This window comes from Kwoniella mangroviensis, chromosome 3 (assembly GCF_000507465.2).
Source record: "Kwoniella mangroviensis CBS 8507 chromosome 3, whole genome shotgun sequence".
NCBI lineage: Eukaryota > Fungi > Basidiomycota > Tremellomycetes > Tremellales > Cryptococcaceae > Kwoniella > Kwoniella mangrovensis.
In genome coordinates this window covers 1,911,706-1,936,073 of record NC_088829.1, presented here as the reverse complement: position 1 = coordinate 1,936,073, position 24,368 = coordinate 1,911,706, and the positions used below count along the sequence as shown (strand labels likewise).

General features: G+C 44.1%; 9 protein-coding genes across 9 annotated transcripts; 5 read left to right on the top strand and 4 right to left on the bottom strand.

Moving 5' to 3' along the window:
* Positions 1–104: 104 nt before the first annotated feature.
* Positions 105–1,305, top strand: I203_108547 (60S ribosome subunit biogenesis protein nip7; the record flags this gene model as incomplete). Its single annotated transcript, XM_065518418.1, has 5 exons — positions 105–147; positions 221–308; positions 485–644; positions 889–1,023; positions 1,186–1,305. 5 exons carry the CDS (start codon positions 105–107, stop codon positions 1,303–1,305), a joined length of 546 nt encoding a protein of 181 aa, XP_065372783.1.
* Positions 1,306–1,890: 585 nt separating this feature from the next.
* On the top strand, positions 1,891–2,820 carry I203_108546 (3-hydroxyanthranilate 3,4-dioxygenase; the record flags this gene model as incomplete). Its single annotated transcript, XM_019148716.1, has 4 exons — positions 1,891–1,960; positions 2,110–2,304; positions 2,455–2,535; positions 2,639–2,820. 4 exons carry the CDS (start codon positions 1,891–1,893, stop codon positions 2,818–2,820), a joined length of 528 nt encoding a protein of 175 aa, XP_019002299.1.
* Positions 2,821–3,233: 413 nt separating this feature from the next.
* I203_108545 (uncharacterized protein) lies at positions 3,234–3,912 on the bottom strand (the record flags this gene model as incomplete). The annotated part of the gene is made up of 2 exons (XM_019148715.1): positions 3,234–3,526; positions 3,654–3,912. The coding sequence occupies 2 exons, from the start codon at positions 3,910–3,912 to the stop codon at positions 3,234–3,236; spliced, it is 552 nt and encodes a 183-aa protein (XP_019002298.1).
* A 403-nt stretch (positions 3,913–4,315) lies between these two features.
* On the top strand, positions 4,316–7,208 carry I203_108544 (proline-tRNA ligase; the record flags this gene model as incomplete). The annotated part of the gene is made up of 10 exons (XM_019148714.1): positions 4,316–4,917; positions 4,985–5,099; positions 5,171–5,264; positions 5,333–5,468; positions 5,539–5,603; positions 5,664–5,753; positions 5,815–6,416; positions 6,515–6,822; positions 6,949–7,112; positions 7,165–7,208. The coding sequence occupies 10 exons, from the start codon at positions 4,316–4,318 to the stop codon at positions 7,206–7,208; spliced, it is 2,220 nt and encodes a 739-aa protein (XP_019002297.1).
* Positions 7,209–8,065: 857 nt separating this feature from the next.
* I203_108543 (uncharacterized protein) lies at positions 8,066–10,360 on the bottom strand (the record flags this gene model as incomplete). The annotated part of the gene is made up of 9 exons (XM_019148713.1): positions 8,066–8,365; positions 8,432–8,513; positions 8,571–8,645; positions 8,713–8,768; positions 8,832–8,980; positions 9,063–9,178; positions 9,254–9,330; positions 9,393–9,462; positions 9,552–10,360. The coding sequence occupies 9 exons, from the start codon at positions 10,358–10,360 to the stop codon at positions 8,066–8,068; spliced, it is 1,734 nt and encodes a 577-aa protein (XP_019002296.1).
* A 2,742-nt stretch (positions 10,361–13,102) lies between these two features.
* On the bottom strand, positions 13,103–14,668 carry I203_108542 (uncharacterized protein; the record flags this gene model as incomplete). The annotated part of the gene is made up of 7 exons (XM_019148712.1): positions 13,103–13,246; positions 13,318–13,391; positions 13,458–13,773; positions 13,860–13,925; positions 13,984–14,083; positions 14,159–14,295; positions 14,423–14,668. The coding sequence occupies 7 exons, from the start codon at positions 14,666–14,668 to the stop codon at positions 13,103–13,105; spliced, it is 1,083 nt and encodes a 360-aa protein (XP_019002295.1).
* Positions 14,669–15,743: 1,075 nt separating this feature from the next.
* On the top strand, positions 15,744–18,303 carry I203_108541 (uncharacterized protein; the record flags this gene model as incomplete). Its single annotated transcript, XM_019148711.1, has 4 exons — positions 15,744–15,767; positions 15,822–16,286; positions 16,354–17,069; positions 17,130–18,303. The coding sequence occupies 4 exons, from the start codon at positions 15,744–15,746 to the stop codon at positions 18,301–18,303; spliced, it is 2,379 nt and encodes a 792-aa protein (XP_019002294.1).
* Positions 18,304–19,194: 891 nt separating this feature from the next.
* I203_108540 (uncharacterized protein) lies at positions 19,195–21,269 on the top strand (the record flags this gene model as incomplete). The annotated part of the gene is made up of 7 exons (XM_019148710.1): positions 19,195–19,456; positions 19,541–19,680; positions 19,751–19,822; positions 19,891–20,051; positions 20,129–20,363; positions 20,429–20,589; positions 20,645–21,269. 7 exons carry the CDS (start codon positions 19,195–19,197, stop codon positions 21,267–21,269), a joined length of 1,656 nt encoding a protein of 551 aa, XP_019002293.1.
* A 1,098-nt stretch (positions 21,270–22,367) lies between these two features.
* I203_108539 (uncharacterized protein) lies at positions 22,368–23,831 on the bottom strand (the record flags this gene model as incomplete). The annotated part of the gene is made up of 6 exons (XM_019148709.1): positions 22,368–22,419; positions 22,484–22,565; positions 22,703–22,863; positions 22,967–23,155; positions 23,282–23,415; positions 23,568–23,831. 6 exons carry the CDS (start codon positions 23,829–23,831, stop codon positions 22,368–22,370), a joined length of 882 nt encoding a protein of 293 aa, XP_019002292.1.
* Positions 23,832–24,368: the final 537 nt, after the last annotated feature.

Sequence of the window (24,368 nt, the reverse complement as noted above, 5' to 3'; positions counted from 1 at the left end):
TTTCATGTCCACTCACTAGACTCATACTCAAGAACATCTATACGTCTACTTGGGTATATCATATATCGTATAGTTGATCCTACAAACAGAGCAAATATAGCAAGATGAGACCTTTGACAGAAGAAGAGACAAAAGCTGTGTTCGAAAGTGAGCTTGCACTCCTTATTGTATTCCATCATCAAGGATTTAGCTAACTTTGATCCTTCTTTGGTTTTCGCAGAACTCGCAAATTACATAGGGAAGAATTTGGTTCATCTGATAGATAGGGATGAAGATGATGCGTATTGCTTCAGGCTGCATAAAGATAGGTGAGTGCTCCTTGTGACCATGCTGTATTGGCAAAGGCTACTCCCGGACCCTATTCGAGTCAAGGTATATTCATATATATCGGATTCTGTTCAATCATCGATATTGAACAGAAGGAAATGACCATCTGGCTGTATATCCTACATCGTACATTCAAGCTGACACTATTCATATGCAGAGTCTATTATCTCCCCCTTCCCATGCTCCACTACGCCACCTCAGTAGCTCGAGGTAATTTGATCTCTCTCGGTACATGTTTCGGTAAATTCTCAAAAACTGGGAAATTCAAGTTGGGTATAACGTGTTTGGACTGGATAGCGAAATATGCTAAATACAAGGTGAGTATGAGATGTTGACCTACGTTAGAGCCATGGTGTTATGGTGTCGATTGGATATCGTTACACAGGACAGGATGAGACGGGAGGAAAAGACAAATTACATCGCAAGTAGTGACAGCAAAAAAAAAAATGGAGTCAGAGCTCAGACAGAAGATAATCCAATCCTAACCTTTACAAAAATCTATCTCTCCTCTTGATCAGAAGGTTTGAATCGTTACTAACCACCTGTTCTACGTTTGCTTAGGTCTGGATAAAACCCTCTGGAGAATTACCTTTCTTATACGGTAACCACGTTGCCAAAGCTCATTTGGGGAGGATAACGGAAGATACACCTGAGCATCAAGGTGTGGTAGTCTACAATATGGCTGATGTACCTTTGGTGAGTGATCTCATGCCATGCTAGAATTTGATGACTCTGTGAACGGATTAGGTGAAGGGAGATATGAGAAATCATCATTCTCTTGGGTATCAGCGGGGCAACAAAATATCATGCAAGGTGGTTTGATCAGACCAAATTGCTGACATACCTGTCAAAATATAGGGCTTCGGCGTAACTGCCAGATCAACAATCGATACTCGTAAATTAGATCCAACCGGTATAATAGTATTCCATCAAGCTGATGTGGGAGAGTTCCTGAGAGATGAAGATACCATGTTCTAATGTAGGGTAATGAGGGTAGTCAACCTCATCCTTTCTTCTCTGTTCTTCCTTTCTGATTGGGCCGTCTCATATGATTTGTATGTATGACTATATCTCATAAAGATTGATCGCCCTCAGGGCTGTGGTGGCAGAAGCACTGTAGCTATTCTCACATTGTCTCAATTGCCATCATATATATGAGCACTGAGACTAACCCTGATCTGATAAGCATCGCTATTGGCCTATATGCAGAGCTATACCTTGTCATACCTTGTTTGAGTTTAAATCTACTCGAGTACTACTCGTACAAATAACCTCATCGTCATGTAACTTACACCATGTGAACCAGGTCGATCGGATCTTACCGGCGGATTCGATGAGTGGAGGTGAATCTTGAATCGAATCATGAATCATCCACGAATGTTTTTTCTTTTCATGACTCATCGTCGATCCAACATCATCGTTCTTCTTCCTCTCATTTCATTCCGATATCCATATTCGACCGAGCGGAAACCAGATATAACCGCGGACAACTCAAATACACACCGACTCTTCAAACCGATCACATCAACGAGTAACTGAACAGTTCGACAACACGGTCTTACGATGTTACCACCAGCTATCAACTTTCCAAAATGGTTGGAAGAGAATAATCATCTTCTCAAACCACCTGTAGGTGAGTATGTTTCTCGATCTATATTCTATCTTTCCGAAAGATGAGATGTCTATCTTATTCTGTCGATAACCTAACTATTTTCGCCATTATTTCTACTGTTGGACCTAAAAGTAGATTGCAGATTAGTTGACGTTATTCTTCTGCGATAGGCAACAAATGCATGTACAAGGGTTCCAATTTTATCGTCATGATTGTCGGTGGCCCAAACACCAGAGTAGATTTCCATATCAACACGACGGAAGAATGGTTCTATCAATACAAGGGAACGATGACGTTGAAAGTTGTTGATGAAGGGATGATTAGGGATATCACGATTGGAGAAGGAGAGATGTTCTTGTTACCTGGTACGTTTGACTATCCACTAGATTCAAAAGATTCGGCCTGATGATAGATGAGATGTGAATGAAGGGTGTAATGTGATGTGGGAGTGGGTGAGAGGGGTGGTCTTATAAGGAACAGGGCTAATGGCATTGTATCTTTGTGTTTGTCTGTAGCCAATACACCCCACTCGCCTAGGAGGGTAGCAGATACGATTGGAGTTGTACTTGAAATGGTCAGACCTGGAGATGCTATTGGTAAGTCCAAGTAAAACACGTCTAAAAACACCCTACCTTATCCTTACCATCAGTTGCACGACCTACTAATGAAATTAGGCTGATTTATCTATGATCGATGTAGATACAATGAGATGGTATTGTCCAAATCAAACTCACGGTGACAATCTCGTTCAAATTCGAGAAGTCACCTTCCACTGCTCAGATTTAGATACACAGTTGAAACCCGTCATTGAAAGGTGGATGACGGATGATGAGTGGAGGACATGTTCGGAATGTGGGGAGGTAGCGGCTGCCAAGCCATAGGAGAATACTCTTCTGATGCATAGTGAATGAAGAGAGTAGTGGCCACGGTGGTTTATAATTGAAAATGCGATGGGGTAACTGCGATATGGGATGTTGTATATTGTATACGAGTTATAATCGATAAGAATGAATCGAATATAGGTAGTCGATCGAAATATGGAAAAGAAATGGCATATCACCTCATTCTGCCTTGTTCACAATACTCCTTTTCATACGATATTGAAAAGAACTTTAAGATGCATTGAAAAGAGAGGATAACCAAGAAATTTCATATTATACGATACATTATTTTTCACCTTTCCCACTACTGGCCGTCTTCTTCATCTCTCGAACTTCCCACGATTTCGAATATCTCTCTTGATCATCATTCCATACTAAGTTATTTACCTCTTCATTTGAATATAGTATTCCGTTTACAACAACCTAGGTAATTCCTTTACCTCTTCCACTTCCTCATCTTCTTCTCCACCAACCACCCCAACCCTCTGCAAAACCCTTTCCACAACCAACGGCAAGATCCTCTCTCTCTCCCTCTTCTCCCTTACCCTCTGTCTTTTCTGTTCTAAGCGTAATTGAGATAATTGCGATTCAAGCTCTTGGATCTTGCTGTTGGATTCGCTAAGCGATTTGGAGTGGGATAGGTGGGTTCGGATAAGTGAGAGGGAGAGGAAGAGGGTGGTGGATATTAGGAATATGGGGATCATAGCTGGATTTAAAAAGATGACAGATAGTATTGTATGGACAATGATAGTCACGGATTGAGATATACGATCGGACAAGAATTAGCTATCCCCTATTCTCATCTCGTCTCTATAGGGCAGACGTTGACTCACCCGGAACTATGTCTCTGTACCAGACCATATGCGGACTGGGTTTCTTGCCATTCCTCGGTGCTTGACTTGCATGCTGATGAGCGTGCTGATTTACATGAGCGTGGTGTGTGGTAGATGAAGTAGTGGTATTGGACGTGGAACGAGGGAAGGTATAGTGGATAGATCGATTTGATATTCGTGAGATCGATTGAGGGATCCGGGATATGGGCATGCTGGTCGTCGGACGGAAGAGTGAGGCTCGTAGTGGGTTCAGTGACATGGTTGCTGCTTTTCTTGATCCTGCAGTATGCAGTGTCCTTGTTCTTTGTGTGGGTATCCTCAAGATGTATGGTAAGAGTATAGAGTATTCTTTTCTTTGTTCGGTCCGGCACATATATATGGCTCATCGACATCAGTTCACATTCTTATCGGATTTGACTGTTGTTACGTAATACGTTCAACCAACCGAAAAAACCACCCCCTCCTACTTTTGCTCTGCACTGTTCACATCTCATCACACTCTATCTCTTCCGACTCAATATCATATACCCCCTTGATCCTCCGTATCCTCTCCTCATCGATACATGCCTTTGTTACCCTCTCATTTACTGAAGGCTATATCACTCTCGTCCACCCGAACGCAAATCACCACCCTCAGATCCCTATCCACCACAAAATCCACCATGTCAGCTCAAGCAGTGACCGACTCGGTGATCCTCGAAAGACTCAAGTCACTTCAAATCTCCCATCCCGACGTGATCTCCCACTCCCCCGTCAAGGGCTCAGCAGAATGGGCTGCCGAATTGTCCACTACCGTCCCGACCCTCGCTTCAGTAGGATTGACCAAAACACTCCTCTTCAAACCTAAGACAGCTAAGACCGCTACACCAACTCCCGTATTGGTGTTGGCCAAGGACAGCACGGAAACTTCTTCTGGGGCAATTGGAAAATTGTTAGAATTGAAGGAATTGAGATTAGCTTCTGAAGATTTGATCAAAAGTGTTTTACCTTCCTCAGCGTCAAAAGATGATGTATCGGCTTTAGCTTTACCTGCCAATCCAACCATCGACGAAAACATCCATTTGATCTTGGATCAATCTTTGGCTCAGTCCCAAGATCAACACGCTTTACACCTTACTAGCTCAAACACGACCATATTGCTCAAAGGTCAAGATATCAAATCGTATTTGGATAGTATATCAAAGGACAATGCGGTTAGATTAGTTGATTTCGCTGAACTTAAAGCTTCTGCCCCTGCTCCTTCTGCTCCTGCTGCTAGACCCGCGTAAGTACCTATCAGCTGCACCGAGCGTATCCACGGTCTTAGCTGAACCACATCGGCTGTATGACAGTGCCAAGGAGAAGAAGACGGAAACCAAACCTGCTGCTGCTCAAGAGGATGACGAGAAGTACAATATGGCTATCAAATACAAGAAGGACGAAGATTTCTCAGGATGGTACACTGATGTGAGCTATGATCTCGATGCTCGGTTGCAACCAATCTCAAGCTCTCACTGATGTTTCGAACTCATATCTAGGTCCTGATTAAAGGTCAGATGCTCGACTATTACGATATCTCAGGTTGTTACATCCTCAGACCATGGTCATACTCCATCTGGCAAACCATTCAGAGTAAGTTCTAGCTGGCAAACCTGATCTGTATCTGACTGTGGAAGCTGACGATATCATGTGCGGTTCAGCCTGGTTCGACGACGAGATCAAGAAACTCGGTGTACAAGATTGTTATTTCCCCATGTTTGTCTCTAACGCTCGTCTCGAAAAGGAGAAAGATCACATCGAGGGTTTCGCTCCTGAGGTAGCTTGGGTGACTAAAGCGTGAGTCAGCTTGACTTCTCGTTTTAAGCGGAGGTCGAACACAGCTGAAATCCTCTTACGAACGGAATAGTGGTAAATCCGACCTCGAAGAGCCTATTGCCATTAGACCTACCTCTGAAACCGTCATGTATCCTTGTAAGTCAGCTAAACCCATTGACGTTTGGTATGAGAGACAGCTGATCCAAAAAATCGCAGACTACGCTAAATGGATCAACTCTCACCGAGACCTTCCTCTCAAATTGAATCAGTGGAACTCTGTCGTTCGATGGGAATTCAAAAACCCTCGTGAGTCGTCCTGATTTCCGTGTTTCGTACGAGTGGTATACTGATGTATCATACTGTTCAGAACCATTCTTACGAACTCGAGAATTCTTGTGGCAAGAAGGTCACACAGCTTTCCTCACCAAAGCCGAAGCCGCCAAAGAAGTAATGGACATTCTTGAACTCTACCGAAAAGTATATACCGACCTTTTAGCCGTACCTGTCATTCCAGGTAAGAAATCTGAGAATGAGAAATTCGCCGGTGGAGATTACACGACCACTGTGGAAGGTTTCATCCCAACTACCGGAAGAGGTATCCAGGGAGCTACATCTCATCACTTAGGACAAAACTTCTCTAAAATGTTTGACATCTCCGTTGAATCTCCTAATAAGGACGAAGGGAGATTGTTGGCTTATCAGAATTCATGGGGATTATCAACTCGATCTTTAGGTGTTATGGTCATGGTTCATGGTGATGATCAGGGTTTGGTCCTTCCCCCTAGAGTAGCATTACAACAGGTTGTCATCGTTCCTGTTGGATTATCCAAAGGTGAAGGTAAGAACCAAGGTATTTACGATGCCTGTTTGAATTTGGAGAGGGAATTGGTCAAAGTTGGAATTAGAGCGAAAGCAGATTTGAGAGAGGGTTATACTCCCGGATGGAAGTTTAACGATTGGGAGATGAGAGTGAGTATTTCTTTACCTATCATCTCTTCTTTGCATTCTCAAACGCTTTGGTGATCCTGTGACGAGACAATAAAGCTGATTCTTCGTGACGCACGCAGGGCGTTCCACTCCGACTTGAATTAGGTCCACGAGATATCGCTGCCAACACCACTCTCGCTGTCAGACGATATGACAATCACAAATCCCCCATGCCCTTGTCCGATATTGGAAACACCGTTAGATTGTACCTTGATGAAATCCAAAAGTCCATGTTGGAGAAGGCTCAGGAGAAATTCGATACTTGTCTCAAGACTGTTACGAACTGGGATGATATTGTACCCACTTTGGATGCTAAGAATATCTTGGTACTTCCTTGGTGTGAGGGTAGTCAGTGTGAGGATGATATCAAGGAGAGAAGTAAGAGCCAGTGAGTGAGGTTTTATTTGTATAGAATTATCACTTCTAAAAGCAGAAGAGAAACTTCGGCATATGAGGCAAGGAGGACAATTCGTGAAGTATATTCATACTGACCATGTTTTTCGATCGACTATAGAGCAAACAAAGGTCAAGCAGAGGACAACAAGGCTCCTTCGGCAGGAGCCAAATCACTCTGTATCCCATTCGACCAAGATCGATTTGGGAAATTCCCAGAGGGCGAGAACCAAAAATGTGTGCAGTGTGGTCAGAAAGCTAAATCTTGGACAATGTTTGGTAGAAGTGAGTGTGGATTTACGATCACGATTTCAGATTTGAATGATTGTGTCTTTAGGACTTTTGGCTGATGATTTGATTGATTGTTTGCTTTTGAAATAGGTTACTAGACTGTTACGAGTGACTTCAGCTTCGAATTAGAAAATGATGAGGGTTGTGAGCTGGTCCTGGTCGATTGGTGATGAGGGGAGCGGCAGACAGAAGACTATAATGTTGTTGAATAGATAAGTATAGTGAGACAATGAGATTCGTAGAGTTGGATGCATATATACTGATATACCCTTTGATCTAACTGATTATTGACATTTGTACTGTGCTTACTACTTGATATCAGCCTGTAATCATTGTCAGTATTATAGATGAGCATGAATTTATCATCTGACTGACTGGAATGGTACTTGACTTCGCTCAATCGATACAACACGAACGAACGAACCGACTTGCTGTCAAGAGAGAGCTCACACATGAAAAAGCTAAAGAAGCTTTGACTGTAGACGATACCAAATGCAACATTTCCCAGTCTTATACATTGCATTAACCATAATCAGTCATATACAAAGATATATTTAAGATTTGAGTTGATTTTTTACTTCTTCTCAACCAAGAAATGACATCCAGCAAGAAAAGTACGGTTTTAACCTTTTTTGATCATTTCGTATGCTTTTTTATCCAACCAACCATACATACCGTTTCTTCAAGAAATCACCTTGAACTCCAATTCGTTGACCCATACCAAATCATAGTTCGATCACTTCCAGACCTCACCACGTAGAGCGATAATAGATATATCCTTATTCGATCATCCTTCCCTTTTGAAGGAAGAACAAATCTCTCAAGGCGCTTTACAAACCAGCCCAACCAGTCAAATCAAACCAAACCCGATCAATCGTACGTCACTTTATGTAACAAACCTTTCAATAATGTTTACTATAAAGGTTGAACTGAATCATCTTTAGGGACTAAAGATGAGATCGCTCGAAACCTCCATTTCCCCTTTGTTCTCCTTCCGGACCACGAGATTGACCTTGGGGTCGGACTCTTCGGATGTGAGAGCCTTGAGGATGAACGTGGATGATTTGTTCGGTCCATACAGGAACGGAGTATCCGAGACCTCGAATAGCGGAAGAAAAAGGAGGACCTGGGGCAACTTGAGGTTGAGATCGAAGTTGAGGTTGGGATTCAACTTCGGGAGAGTTGCTCGGAAGATTCATCAGGTCGTCTTCGGAGGAAATCCCATTGTTGTCGGCACGGGTTCGTCGCTACAATACCAAAGGTTCATCAGCACAGTCAGATACCACTAGGTGAATAGGGAAGATCCGACTCACACCCAAGTTACGTTCACCTTGTCTAGTGAATTCCATAGAAAGGTCTGTAACAGGAAGAGCGCCCGGAAACTCGGTACCGTGGCTAAGTCAAGGTCAGTAAAGCATCGATGATACAATAGGAATGGGTTATTTCACTTACTATACGGTGAAGGTATGAGTGAGAGCACTGCTGATAGTCTTGGTGATACCGATAGAAGTACCGATATGCATGGGACTATAACAAAGTCTTCATTAGCAATCATCATATATTGCACAACTTACGTGGGAAATCCCAAACTCACCCAGCAAGATCGAGTAAGGATACCTTCAAAGCGTATCTTCCGACGTTTCTGACGACCTGAACATATACATGGATCGGTATGATTCGTGTCAAAAGTAGAAAAGGAGTCGCGTGACTTACAAGTTCAGTGAAAAGGAAGTAAATTCCTTTCTTGCCATCAAGAACGAAAGTGTTGGCAGATCGATGAAGAGCACCAAGGAGGTTCCGTTGAGTTCGGTTGTATATCTCTGGATCGATCGGGACGCCTGAGGTAGGGCTGTGAGGTCTGGCTATGATAAATGAGATTGCGATCAGTCGGTATGGAAACATAACGATCAACAGGAATTTGATGAATGTGTATAGTCTACTTACAAGGATCTTGTTCTCTTGGTCTGACTCTCATGAAGGATCGAGATTGGGTGCCATCTTCGGAGACGAGATCGACGGTCATACTGGTATGAACAAGTTTTCGATTGAGGATCGGGTGACTAAGGAGATAAGAGTAACCATCAGCAAAGGTAGGTCAATGATCGGGTATGAAATAAGAGATAAAGTTGACTTACTCAACTGGAATGACCTTGCCGTTTTGGTCCTTAACGATGAGTTGAACGATCAGAGGGGCAGAAAGAGCAGGCCATCCCTGCGCAAGAAGAAATAGGTCAGCTATCGTCGCTAATCCTTCCGGCCGTTCAGCTGACTTACTCTTGGAAGGGGTCCGAGACCGAGAGCTTTACCTCTAGTAGGTTGTTGGATAAGTTGAAGCTCGTAGGTCCTGCAATAAATAAAGCAAGTAAGTATACAACCAAGAAGTAAGTTTGATAATAAAGAAGCTACCCTGATATCAGGAAGTGAGATACTCACCATCCATCAGCCAATCTCATCTCTTCGGCGATACCATCATTCCAACCTCTGTTGGGTTCTCTATGAGGTCTCATGATGATATATGCCTCGGCAGGGACAGGTCGATTATCTTCGTCGTCATTCATTTGGAAGGTCGCTCGGATATCTTCAGAGTTGGGTGCTCTTCTGAGATGATCTTCCCCAACGATCACTCTTGAATAATCGGTCTGGAATCCTGATAAGGTGATGGTACCGATCGAAGGGAGATGGTCGGCTGGTGGTGGAGGAGTAGGCATGTGGATGACAATATCGGCAAGTTGTCCTCTTCCAGTAAAGCCATTGTTAATGGTAGTGCTGTTGAGGGTGTTCGTATTGGTATTGGTAGACCAATATTGAGGAGGAGGATGGATGACTCGAGCACTAGTGGGAGTTCGAGCTTCACCTTGACCTTGACCTTGGGTAGGTGAGTTGGGATCTACCATTCGAAGATCAACACGGAATTGTCTTCTACCTGATTCAGGTTGACCTTGACCATGGGATTGAGGGAGACCTTGGGGTTGAGCTTGGAGGTAAGGCGAAGCTTGACCCATGTTGAAAGTATCAGGTCTAAATGGATTGATATTGTTGTTGTTGGTAAGAGAGGTAATAGGGATAAAACCTGCACGAGTAGGCGAAATTGTATTTGTGTTGGGGCGGAGGTTTTGATAACCTTCGTTTAAACCGGTTGCGGCGTTGTTGGGAACGGTACGAAGGGTAGATCGTGACGATGGGTACCTGCTCGATTCGTTGTGGTCGTTGTTGTTATCGAAGTTCGAGGGATGGCTTACCATAGTGAAAGATCAATTCAGCTGAGAAGTAATAGAGATTAGTCCTCAGCGCACTCCGAGCGATATCACTGGCTACAATAAAAAGTGCGCCTCGGTAACCTTATTGCAGGATCATAAAGCCTCGTAAGCCGAGGTTATAGAAAGACAATTAAAAGTGTAAACTTGTTATTCAAGTGAAACACTTTGGATGAACAAGAGTGAGGGGCGAGTGGAGAGAAAAAGAACGAGGGTCGGTGCTTTTGGTGGATGGAATGCGAAAAGATGACAAGGAATGGAATGAAGAAATGGCAATTGAATGGGTATTTATATCTTTTTTGTCTGTGGTATGATATTGGTAGGGGAATTTTTTTCGATTGATAGGATGGTACAGTAGTAACCTGTAAACCAAAAAATCTTTTGACAGTTGAGTGTATATATTCCGATTACAAAATGGGGTACCGCTTTGTCACTAGATCGAGCCATGCCTCAGGATAACTTGATTGATTTTGATGTAACACACAGCACGGTTCATCAGGTCCAAGTTGATCACACAACATTCTTCGTCTCTCCGAGGGGGTTCTTGGGTAGTTGAACATTTCTGCACCTCTGATATGATTCTACAAAAAGAGAGAAGCAGAGGGGTATTCATGAACCCATGACCTGTATTAGGTGTCTATTCGCTTCACTCGTCATTCTTGATCAATCGATCAATCTGAAGGATGGAACGTCATGTCCTTTGGTAGTCAAGATCTACTTTGTTCAATCCTGACCCCAGAATCAAAGTTACATTTGTTACCTGCGCCCTCTCCGCTCTTCTTCGTTCGCCGTTGGCCGGTGTCAGTCGTCGTGGTATGTATCAGAGCTCCTTGAACAAATAGGCTGAGTGATCATGAGGTGCGACCACGGTCAGGTACAAGAAGAACACACAGCTTTTCACCAAAGGATACAGTATCGCAGAGGAGATAGAGGAGACAAATACGTCAGTTTGAGGGAGAATACAGTGTCCAAGTCTGGACCCACAAGATTCGAGAGAAGCAAAGGAGGGATACTCTCTTGGTCGTTGAGATTCCTTTCATATCTCCAGAAGGAAAAGGGCGATCAAGGCTTACAGCAAATCAGATCCCATTAAGCATACAATCCCCTCTTTACCAAAGAAAGACAATAAGACAAAATCTACTTTGATCGGAAAATATCCCAGTGATCTCACCCCAGCCAGCCCTTTTCCTTCAAAAGAACTTCTGTATCCGACAACGGTGTCCGAGTAGTATGACCTCGTTTCTGTGTTGGTTTCCAAATGACGACTCCTCGGGCAGATTTCTGAGAATTTCCTTCTACTTGCCATACCATGATGATCTGGAGATCTCGGCTGAATCTTTCCGTGGAGTTACGTATATTTGAATGCACTTCCAAAGGAGGCAGAGTACTGTACATTCCAACGTCACTTGTGTGTGGTGTGGAAGGTTCCAGTATGACTCGATTGACCACGCGACGGTGCGTGATAGGAGGTGTGCAGTGAGTCTCTTCGTGGTGATAATTGCTGATAAGCCTTTCGTATCATTTTTATGATGTATGATTGGAGTTACGGCATCTAGCTAATCATTCATTGCAATCTGATAAGAGCGATCTATAGACATTTCCGCTCGGATTTGACGCACCAAGACGAACCGAAGTACTCTGGCAGTTCGGACTTATCGATAATGAAGGTTCCAAGACATTCACACGTGTATGGAATGTTTCTAATGGTATTTGTATGCGTAGCGAGGGGAAGAATCGTTAGAGCAGAGTAAAAGTGTTTTAAGGGGGACTGCGTCGATTGATTTGTTTGATGGTAACTCTGACTATGACAATTTCATCTGCCACGAGAAAAATCCAATTTACCCTGTTTAACTTTTCCTCTACGCAGGCATGCAGAGTAGTGAGAGGCAAAGTGGCAGATCAACACTTTGATCGGATACAATTCCTTTTCAACTTATAGATCAGGTTATTGGGTGGTTGAGTCAATGACTTCCCCACTTTATATATTTGCACATAACGAGAGAGCTATGTAGTACTCATTGTGTAATTATGGTTCAGTGACATATCGCATCGCTGAAATACCTATTACTGTTCAATGTCTGACTTCTTCATGGTGGAACTCATTGCTTGATCGGCCGACACAAATCCACCCTTACTGAAAAGCGATGATCAAAATCAGTCTTGAGAATCGAAAGGAGGTCATGCGTTCACGGTTTTTGATGAAAATTCTGATTTTGGATTGAGAGGGAAGGATGAAACGGGGTAAGTGAACTTTATTTCTTGGGGCGAAACAGGAAAGGAGCAGTATACCTATGTGCGGTCTGATGAGAACGGGAAAGAGATAGTGAGGAAGTTGAGCGAGCATTTAGGCTAAAGATTACGTGATTCTAGCTTCGTGAGTGGACAAAGGCGAGATCGATTTCAACTGGAGATACGTGTGACCATACAGATTGGCGGTATTAGGGATGTGGCAGACAGGATTGAGAAAGGTATTTCAAAGTTTCTAGTTCATGGATTGTAATGATGTGGGGATGATCCGAATAGGAAGAATGATCGTTATCGTCTTCTCGCCTAACTTCAATCTTCACATGTCACATCGAATATCCATGTCATTATCATGTCACTACGAAACAATATCCATTTTATCAAAGCACATAAAAAATGACACCATGCTACAAGACTCAACACTATCCAGGTGGATTCTCAATCAGCCTCAAGAAACTATAATCCCACAGCACTAGGTACCGCATCTCAACCCCTTTGCTTCAATGAACCCAGATTGACAGGAGTCAGCGGCATACCCGTTTCGATGAACTTGATGATGTTCTCAACCACTTCGCCGTTCATCGGTGGACCCATCGAGTCGGGTGCAGGAGCTACATGAGGAGACAAGGTCTATGGTAGGGAATCAGGTGTGGTCAATATCCTTGTCGAATCGGTGAATCTTTAGAAGGGATGGGACTTACAACATTTGGATTGCTCATTAATCCTGGATGGACGGTAGGTTCATTCTCAAACACATCCAATGCAGCTCGCATTACTAACTCACATCTCTTTCGTCAATGCTTCATTCCTTTTTGCTCGGAAGGAGAATTGTTGAACATACCTTTACCACTATTCAGAGCATCCACTAGATCACTTTCGACAACCACCGGTCCTCGACTGACATTGACAATCACCACGCCATCCTTCATTTTCGCAATCGACTCGTTACAGATCAAACCTTTTGTCTCATTTGTCAGAGGGCAAGTTAATACTATCACATCTGCTTCGGCGTACAGTGCTTCTAGTGATCGATAGCCCCATGCTGGATGAGCTGTAGAAGATGGTCTTCGAGAATGGTAGATTATCGAGTTAGCGCCGATGGAAGTGAGGAGGTGGGCGACTTGAGTACCGATAGAGCCTAGACCTATTATACCGATCTGACATATACACATCGACGATAAGCTCGAGTCTAGGAATGGAATCTGGATAAGAAGGAAAAATAGATATGATAAAATGCACTTACAGTAGCGGTACGCCAATCTAGTGTTCGGACGTTGGCTCGCCACTTACCAGCTCTAACAGATAAATCCTGCGTTTGGAAATCAGCACAAGCTCGATCGACCAATAAGAAGAGTTGATTGGCTCACCTGAGGTGTTAACCCTCTCATGACAGATAGTATCAATATCAAAGCTCCATCAGCGGTACGTTTCCCGACTTGGGTAGGTGAGTTGGCATACATCGCGCCGCTGAAAGCAAGTCGTCAAGATCAGCTTGAGCCCCACTTGCACCGCCATCCCTCATTGACAGAAGCTCACACTTACGTACTGGTTATCCAGTCTACATCAACTTTATCGTACCCTGCACCCGGTCCCACATAAAGCTTACAATGGGGTGCTAGGGGTCCTAGTAATCCTTGATCCCATTTACCAGGGAAATTGTCGGTTATCAAGAACAAGCCCTACATGCATCCATATCACATCAGCTATGTGTACCAGCCTTTTCTCCTTCTATTGATCATTGTAGGCTGATGAGAATGACTGGCTCTGGTATGAAACTGAGAGCGGTGATGGACGAAGGACACTCACGCCGAAAGCTACGAATGGACCTTCCGTTTCTACCACCTCCTTAATGAGAGGGACCATCTCCTCGTATCCTACTCTAGGTAAACAGTAGACTTCTGCGATCTCCCGTAGCTCATCATCAAACTTCGTTCCAGATCGATCACCGAATAGCAAAACCTTTGGTCTCCAGCTGCTTTGCGGTAGAGACGAGTGAGAAGTGGTGGGTGATAATTGAGAGGAAGACGAGTGGGGTGACGAGGATGTGGACATGCTGTTGAGTATGTTTAATGGACCGTTGGATATGTACACGACGTCTTAGACTGGTGAGAATAGGTGGAAGTATGAACAAGGATGCTAGCGGATTAGTATTATAAGAAAAAAAACTGAAGGACGGGAGGAGAGAGAAACAACAATTAAATACATATTCCCATCTCCCTTTGCTCTTTATACAATAAAATGTTCGCATATGACCGATTGACCTTTTCAAGCACATGCACAAGCACCAACATATTGCGCAATCAGCTTCATGCACTCTTCTTCTTCCCAGTATCCCTATCGCTCGAGAGATAAGAGAAGTGAATTTCGTATGAATTTTGACATTCTGAATGTCCAATGGTCAGATGCGGTGGAGGCGTCCTCTCTTTCGGTCGGAGCTTGTTAAGCGGCCGGAACTTGTTTCTGGCACTATTTTAAAATATATATCGGTCATGTTTATCGGTCTCTTACTTTGCTGAGCTGACATATATGGAGTGCACATGTAAGCATGATCAAACATACTCAGCGCGCAGTGTAGTAGTATCTGAATGCCTGAGCCGTTGGCTGCTGAGGGTATGCGAAGCGTGAACTTCGTTGTTCGGTTGGTGAACTTCAATGAAAGGACTTATTGGCCAGTAGGAAAGCGATGTTTCATGTTAGACACATTGATACTCTCTCGACTTTGAGATTGCAGGGGCGTGTCTTTTCTGGTAGAGATATCGATATGTTATATCGCCATTCATACGAGGGTGTGTTGTTGATGACGATACATATTCAACGGAATCTTCAGAGTATACATGTATATTTATAGGTGTCAACAATCATTGCTCGGTCACGTGATCTATCAGCACCGATGTTTTTCCGCCATCATTGAAAGCTTGGACCCTCTTGGTCCAAGGAACGCTCGGATCTCAATTGCACCGACACACCATCCTTTCGGACCGGGTCATCCTATCGATATGCATCACGAAGATGTAACTTTTGTCGTTATGAGGTAGCACAGCGGAATATAAAGAACAATGCAGACGTAGCTGGCATAATAGTGGTTGTCCAACTGGCTGATTGCTGATCAAGAGACATCGTAATCAACATGGTATCTCCAGAGGTTCAAAAGGTGAGTTAATATCTCGTGACATCGTCAACATCATGCTGATTGACGTGTACTTAGACGATCAATACCCTTCAAGCGAATTGGGTCTGGGTCCCAAACTGGACTGACTCCTCATCAGACAACACCGCTGCTCGCCTGGTCTCCTTCACACGTACTGTCAACCTCAAAAGCAAACCCTCCGAAGCTTTGTTACATTTCTCGGCTGATACGAGGTACAAGCTCATCGTCAACGGACACAGAGTCGCAGTTGGTCCATCAAGGAGTCACTCGACGATATGGTATTACGACACCTCAGATATCTCCCCTTGGCTCACCGAAGGGGAGAATAAAGTAGAGTTCTTGGTTATTAGGTATTTCGCGGGTTCGAGAGGGGGTATGCCCTTTGAGAGGACTACTTTCCCCGGATTCACGTGTACTGGAAAGGTCGGAGATGAAGATCTAGCTTCTGCTAGAGGATGGACTGCTGTGGTAGATGATAGTAGGAGATATCCCACGGGACTGCAGGATGATGTTTTCCTTCATGTAAGTACTTTTATTCGAACACGGTGTTCTTTGTTTATATACATGATTGACCTTGGATCTCAACCAGATCAACGAGAGAGTTTCCCCGATCACTGTGAACCAATCAGTCACTCCTGTCCCTTACTCACTCAAAACGCTTAATGGAGAATTGGCTCCATGGCGGTTACGGCCTAGAGAGATCCCTCTGCCCGAAAGCAGCTCCGTATCAGTAAACACGATCAACTCAATCCAGAGCAATTCGACGCAAGATGAGTGGGTAGACTACCTATCTGGTAAAAGTGTGGTTTCACTCGGAGGGAATACGAAACATTCACTCGATATTCAAGCGGACGTTCATTCGACAGCGTTCGTCCGATGGTCTTTCACCTCGAAGAAAGACACTCAGATCAAATTGAAACTTACTTACTCAGAAGGGTATGAGTTAGAGCCCAGATTCTATCCTTGGCTTCGAACAAAGGCAGATCGTCTCGATTCCAAGAATGGTTTCTTGCTTGGACCGTACGATGAGATTACCCTTGACATTCCAGCGGGTCAGGAGGTTACATATGAGCCATTCTGGTTCAGGACTTTCAGACTTATCCGGTTCCAGGTCGAAGTTGGTGCTGGCCCTGTAGAACTTGTTTCGTTTAATGCTACCCAGGTAAATTATCCTCTGGATGTCAAGGGCAGCTGGCAAGAAGTCGGAGATGAGTATAGTGAGAGGATATGGGATGTCTCGATTCGAACTTTGAGGAATTGCATGTTTGATGGATATTCGGATTGTCCATTCTATGAACAGTTACAGTAAGTCTGATCACATCCTGTGCCCTTAATTTATCATCGTGCTGACAAAATTCAATACAGGTATTCAGGAGACAGTCGATCAGTTGGATTATTCCATTACCTGATCTCAGGCGATGACAAACTCATGCGACAGGCCATTACCAACTTTGCCGCCTCGATCACACCTGAAGGTCTGACCCAGTCAAGGTTCCCTTCTCACGTTACACAGATCATCGCTGGCTTTTCGCTATATTGGATTCTGCAGATCTGCGACCATCACCTATTCTTCGGTGATACATCTTACTCCAAATCGTTTGTTCCCAAGATCGATGGCGTATTTGAATTCTTCGATCAACACATCGACGAACTAGGCTTGGTATCCGGTATCTCCGAGGATGTTTGGCAATATTGCGATTGGGTTACCACATGGTCCGCAACAGATGATCATCCCGATAAAGGCGTACCTACTTCTGGTCGGAAATCCAATCGACACACATATCTCAGTTTACTCTATGCCTACGTGCTCAAACAGGCCGCAGGACTATTACGTCAAGTTGGTCGACCAGGTAATGCAGCAGAGTACGAAAGCCGCGCCGAATCACTCAGGAAGGCAATCAAGAAACATTGTTATGATGGAGAATACTTTACCGACTCAACCAGTGATATAGCAAAAGGAGATGATCTGGCTTATTCACAACATTGTCAAGTATTTGCTGTACTTGCTGGATTAACCACCACGGAAGAAAGTATCAGAATACTCAAGGGTTCTTTCAACGATCCGAAATTTTCGAAATGCTCGTATGTGATGATGTTCTACGCTCTACGTGCTTTCTCACAGGCAAGTGATGAATTGTATGAAAGCAATTATGCGACAATATGGAATCCCTGGAAAAGGATGTTAGATAATGGATTGACGACTTGGGAAGAAGATGATGTGAGACAAAGATCGGATTGTCATGCGTGGGGATCAGTACCGATTTATGAGTTTTGTACGGAAGTAGCTGGTATAAAGGTCATCGCTCCCGGCTGTAGTAAGATTCTGTTCAAACCTAGAGTAAGTCTATCAGAGGAGTTGGAAGTGAAAGTGGCTTTAGGTAAAGATAATCTAGCGCAAATTTCGTGGAAGAAAGAAAAGGATGGTGAACGAAAGACAGTCAAGCTGGTATTGCAAAAGAAGATACACGTGATCAGTCAATCGCCCGGTGGGAAAGAAGAAGATCACGGTGAAGTCGCAGAGCTGGGCTTTGTGGTATGAGCCAACAACTCGTTTTGATAGTTTGTTTGCATGCATCTATAGAGTTGGAACAGAGTGCCTTGGAGTGCAGCATGGTGACATTATAAAGTAGTATCACTGTTTCGTAGTGCACGAAATATCGAGCTGGCCTTCGAGTTTGGCCATGTTGACCATGCTATGAACAAGAGATTGATGGCCGAAGCTCGGTACAGACCCTTGTTTGGGATCAATCCTCCATTCATCCTCTCCATCGACATGCGGCTACGTTGATGCTAGTGATGTTAGTCGCAGCTTGGTGGTCTGCATGAAAGTCTCGGACCGGAATCCGAACAGGCGGTGTGAGAATGATCCGTTTGCATCGTACCGTGCTTCATACGATGATGATTATTGTGAGGCGGTGGTAATCAAATGAGGACGAAAATAGTCTCAGAGGGGATGCGACATCCCTACGGTAAAAGCATGATACATGTGTTTTACCCCCGGCGCTAAACCCGAAACAGAAAAAGGAGAACAAAAAAGGAAAAAGCCCCAAGGGAAAGACCGAAGTTTTTTCGGTTTTGACCTTACCGTAAGATTCACATGAGGCACCATAACTGCCGTTTTCAGATTTATGTCTAAAGGGTTTGCTCTTCCTTCCCCGCCCCGCGCAATGGTGGCTTTGTTTGAAAAGGCCCGAAAGATTTCGATTTCTTACGATATGATGAGGAGAGGGTGACGAATACATTTTTACTCTGGAGCTCGCTATATTGATGTACCGTTTTACCGTTTTGCAAAGGTGCTCCGGATGGTCCTCCATGGGCAGCTGATCGTATATATAGTGTAGAGTATGTCAAGCATGATCGAGTTCTCAATTCTCATCCATAAGACTGCCATACAGGTTCGCATACCAAACCAACAATACATCTAGTCAAGATGGCTCAAGCTCAAATTACCCCAGAGCGAAACCACGATATCGTACCTGTGTCTCTAGACATGGACGAGAAGAACAATGAGCTGGTCCATCAAGATCATCTCCAAACAGCTGAGGAGATCAGAAGGACCATGTCCAAGGGTGGTCAAGTCCAGATGAGATCGAAGCATGACGATCTCGGTGTCTGGGCTGCTGTCAAGCAAAATAAGAAGATCGCACTCGTAGCTATGGCAGCTGCTTTCAGTGCTTCTTTGGAAGGTTATCGTAAGTCACCGTAACGCTGTTCTTCACATTCCCGGTTACACTATGCGGGGCTAGCAGCTGATGGTATTGCGTAAATCAATATAGAAATCAATTTGAATGGTGGTATTATCTCCAACAAGGGATTCATCGCGATCATGCCTCGAGATGCCAAAGGTGCTATACTCGGTAAATATGTTTCGGCTTGGGGTGGTATTCAATCTACTGGTCAGACTTTAGGTCAAATCGTAAGTAGCTTGATACATATTTACGCATATCGGTCATATCCGACTGTGGCTGATTTTCCTTCGACCGTAGTTTTTGCAATACTTGACCGACTACCTCGGAAGAAAAGCTGCTATGTACACTCTTTTCGTCTTCCTCGTCGCAGTGAGTGGCCCTAGAATGGCCAAGTATACCCCTGCGCCCGATACTGATGATCATGGCTTCAATTGCAGAGTGTTATCGCCGAAAGTTTAGTCAAAGGATGGGAAACCTGGTTGGTCGCCAAGCTGTTCTCCGGTATCGGAGTGGGAATGCTTCAATCCACTCTTCCTGTCTATTTGGCTGAGATTTCCCCAGTTCAGCTTAGAGGGTTGTTCATCAACGCATACACTTTGTGAGTCTGAGTTCAATCGCGTTGGCAGCGAATGTGGCACTTTGTTCGCTTGACTGACATTTATTTTGGTATCACAGCTGGTTCTGTTTGGGTCAACTTTTGGCTGGTGTCGCATTGAATAAACTACAGACCGGACATTTCAAGACTGCTATCTACACTCAATGGGGTATGATCGGAGTTATGGGCATCATCTTTGTACTCCTTCCCGAGTCTCCATGGTGGTTAGTGAGCAAAGGGAAACTCGACAAGACTAGTAAAGTCCTTCAAAGATATTACGGTCATATTGAGGGTTATAACGTCTCAGATGAAGTTGTAAGTCACTCCTTGGAAGCTCAGACGCGCGTGACAGTGGCTGAATGTGGGACTTCCCTTATCAGGCCATTATGACAGCCACGGTCGAAGCTGAGAAACAGACCGCCGCTAGGGAAGGTCAGGAAGGTCACTGGGCCGTTTTCCAAGGTCGCAACCTTCTCAGACTCATCATCGCTGCTTGGCCAAAGATCATTCAGCAGTTCGTTGGGCTCTCGGTGTTCAATACGTGTGTTCTTTTTCGCGGGATGAAAGTAATCACGCTCATATTCACATGATAACAGCTATTCTACATATTTCTTCCAACTCGCTGGTAACAAGAATCCATTCTTGGTAACGGTAATTCTCGGTTGCGTTCAGCTTCTCGCCATGTTAATCACCGCCACATTGTCGGATGCCGTCGGACGAAGACCCCTTACTGTTTATCCATACGGAGTAACCAGTTTGAGTGTTTTGGCATTGGGTATTATTGGGTGTTTCAACTATTCAAGTAAATCACTCGGTTCACTCTTGATCTTCTTCGCGTGTCTCGCCACATTCACCACAACCGGTGCTTCTGCCATTGGATATGCCTACGCGAGTGAGATCCCTTCACAGAGGTTACGAGCGAAGACTGCTGGATGGGGTTTAGCCTTCTCCAACATGATCGCCATCATGTTCAGTTTCTGTACACCTTTGATGTTGAATGGTAATGCTCATTGGGGAGTGAAGACGGGATTCTTCTTCGCTGGTACTGGTACGATCAGTACTATCGTCGGCTGGTTCCTCTTGCCCGAGGTCACCAGACGATCTCCAGCAGAGATCGACGAGCTCTTCGAGAAGAAGGTGCCTCTCAGGAAGTTCAAGGGTTACGTCACGGAGGTTCAAATGGTTGCGGAGGAGAATAAGAGGATACAAGAGGGTCATTAGGCTGGTGCAACGAATGGGTCGCAGTGTATGCGGCTGCAGTAGCGTATTCTTCATTTTAACATAGGTAGTCGTTTCAGCTCCTCAATGACTTGGTATTTTTTTTTCTCAATCTTCCGTAGTATCTTAAGACAATCAGATAATTCCGTATGATCGCTTCTGCTCTGATACATACAGCTTTCTGCCTACAAATGCAAAAAATAAGCTTGCTGCTGTGCACCCTACTGACTCAGGCGATGAGCAACTTATGTGTCGACGTTGCCAGTAGTCGTTGATACATGAGCTGTATACTTCGTTACAATATAAACGACATTTGGACTGAAAATGTCTAGGTCTCTTTACCTTCTGACATCTTTGTACTTTAACCGATCCCCCGGGCCACTCACTTTCCTAAATCCCGTTGAGAAGGCCATCAGCAAGGACAATCTCTGTTCACGCTTGTGTCCACATGGTTGATTACCTCCCGACTCGACCCTTGTTCAAAGGCTAGCGCCTTACATCATTCTCTCAAATTACCTGTGCGTTTCCTCTCATAAGCAAACGTCCTGCTCGTTGCAAGTCTTCTTTTTCCCATTCCCGTAGCAGTGTCCAAGTAGTATCCTGATCCCCTCCAGCCCAAAATGCATCTTACCCATTACCCGTGTTGTGTAAATGAATTTCTTGGAACGAGTAAGATGGGGAGATGTATGACCCGGTCATCATCCAAGAACGACATAACATCACATGGAAGATCTATGATCGATGATCGTCATTGTCATGTAGTCGAGCCCAACGAAACGATCCTTTGCTTAGTCGTTCTTCTAATCAGGTATGAAACCTCAAACGAACAGAGTATGATCCCCATGACCGCCATAGAACCCACCATGCGTACGGCGAGGCGGGAGGGATGCCTTCGGAAGCAGTAGTACTCAGCCCGCCGATAATTATGTCTGCCCCCGGAACATTCGCTTGCATGGCTACATTATTAAGAAAGCTGATACCTGAAGCAGCAAAAGTAGCATAGCATGCATCCGTTTATCGACTCATGTAGAACTTCGTCCGATTCGCTTGAAACTGCCGAAAACCCCAAAATACAAGAAATACATATAAACGTTTACATTCTTACCCCTTCCCTACACTTGCTTCCCAATGCTGGTCATACAGCTTGAATGTGCTATACAAAACCCAACATCAGCTTTACGACCAGAATTGTTCCGGTTTGTAAGTACTAAGCCCACCTAATCAGACCCGATAGCAAGCCAGTAAAGCATTTCATAGGTTCTTCTATCAATGGGAAGTTCAATTCGAACACGTCGTATGCTAAATATTGCAAAATTAGAGGTAAACATTTGTCAGCTGAGTCACATGAAGTACGAATGCTCACGATGTAAAGAGGATAAAGATGAAAATGAAGGTAGAGGTGAATTGGAGACAAAGAAGAGTGAAAAGCTACTTACAGACAAACGCAAGATCCGCTAATAATTTTCTGTTTGTCCAATTGGCGTCCTTCAGCTCATTCCTCCTCTTGTCCAAGGATGCAGATGAATTGGCAATTTTCGGTATAGTCTTCAAATGAAGTTTGTATAATCCCATTATCGTCGTTAAAAGCCAGAACCGACTACACAGTACAAGCACATATCAGTATTCTCACTTATGAGGGACACAGAGCGGAAGTGGAAGAAAAAGATATGTTGAGATGAATAGTATGATCAATCACTCACTTTGCCCATACATCTGCTATATTACCTGTCCGTTTGCCGACCAAACCCAATTTAGCCAAACAGTATATGTCGTCCGACAGAGCCGAGAAGAGGTCGATGAGGTGTCCGACGAGTGTGCGGGGAGACATCGGTTCGTGCGATAGGAGGTCAGATAGGGGATGTAAAGGGTTAAGGAGGAGGAGGCATTTTCTGTAAATCACCATCAATCGCGAGACATCAGCCATAGCTCGAGATGTCATCTGTTTAAGCTGACTCGAGGAGATAACATAATATACTGATTTTGATCATGACGACAATCAAGTAACGTAGACTCACCTGGTCATAGATAAACCAGAAATAGCTATTTTCATTCTTTTCGAATTCGATTTGAACCAAGGTGATAAAGGACGTATCTTCGATATTAGCGATAATAGGTAAAGGTAGGTCCGTAAGGAGTATTGCATACATTTCTGCGTAGTGTAAGATTATCATGTAAGTAATATAGTAAGGATCGCTATTCAGCTTCGGTAAGGCGAATGTTGTTTGAAAAGAAATGCTTGACTTGTCGATATCAATCAACCGCAGCGGTCTCTGTTGACCAACAACAGATGAATCAACTCACCAACACCTTGTCTCTTCCTTTACTAGTATCCATGATCTTCGCCAACACTTTCACTCCTATCGGTCCATCTCTATCCTCCTTCTCCTTGTGTTTTTGTATTTCATCTTTCTTTTCTGGCGGACTTATCAACCCCAAAGCATCCAGCCCGTTAGGTAGATTATCGACATCCCAAATCACTTCTCTCTCTTTCCCTGCTCCTGATCTACGATTGGGGGGAGACTCGGCCCTCCATGATGAATCTAGTGAGATGGGGGGTATACTCATATTCATCGGTCTGAATTCAGGATTTGACGATAACGAGAATTGCTTGATATGATGAGAATTACTGTAAGACCAGGGTCGATCAGTGGATGATTCTACTTCCAAGGTCAGGCTCGAGGTGAATGTTGAGATTGGTGGTGATGGGTAAGGATGTGACTGGGGATGCGGATGTGCTTTGGTCGTTATCCAATGATTAGGGTGATACGAAAATTGAGATTCTAATTGTCGATGATAGTTGCTGTTGCTTGCTTCTTGAGTAGTGGTCATAGGTCACGATTGAAGTTTCATGGATGGTATGAATACGTTGTGAGACCGGGAGAAATATGGATCAGGCAATGTGTATAGAGCGTTGAAATGGGATAAGCTATGGTCACGAGTGAGAAGATGAAGAACTGAGGAAAAGCAAGTCAACAACAACGATTAATCGAAAACGCGTCAATATTAATCTTCAACAACATGAGGTGAACATCACATTCCTCAACATGCTCTCCATTCATATATAATCACATACATACACATACATATACATATGTACACTCT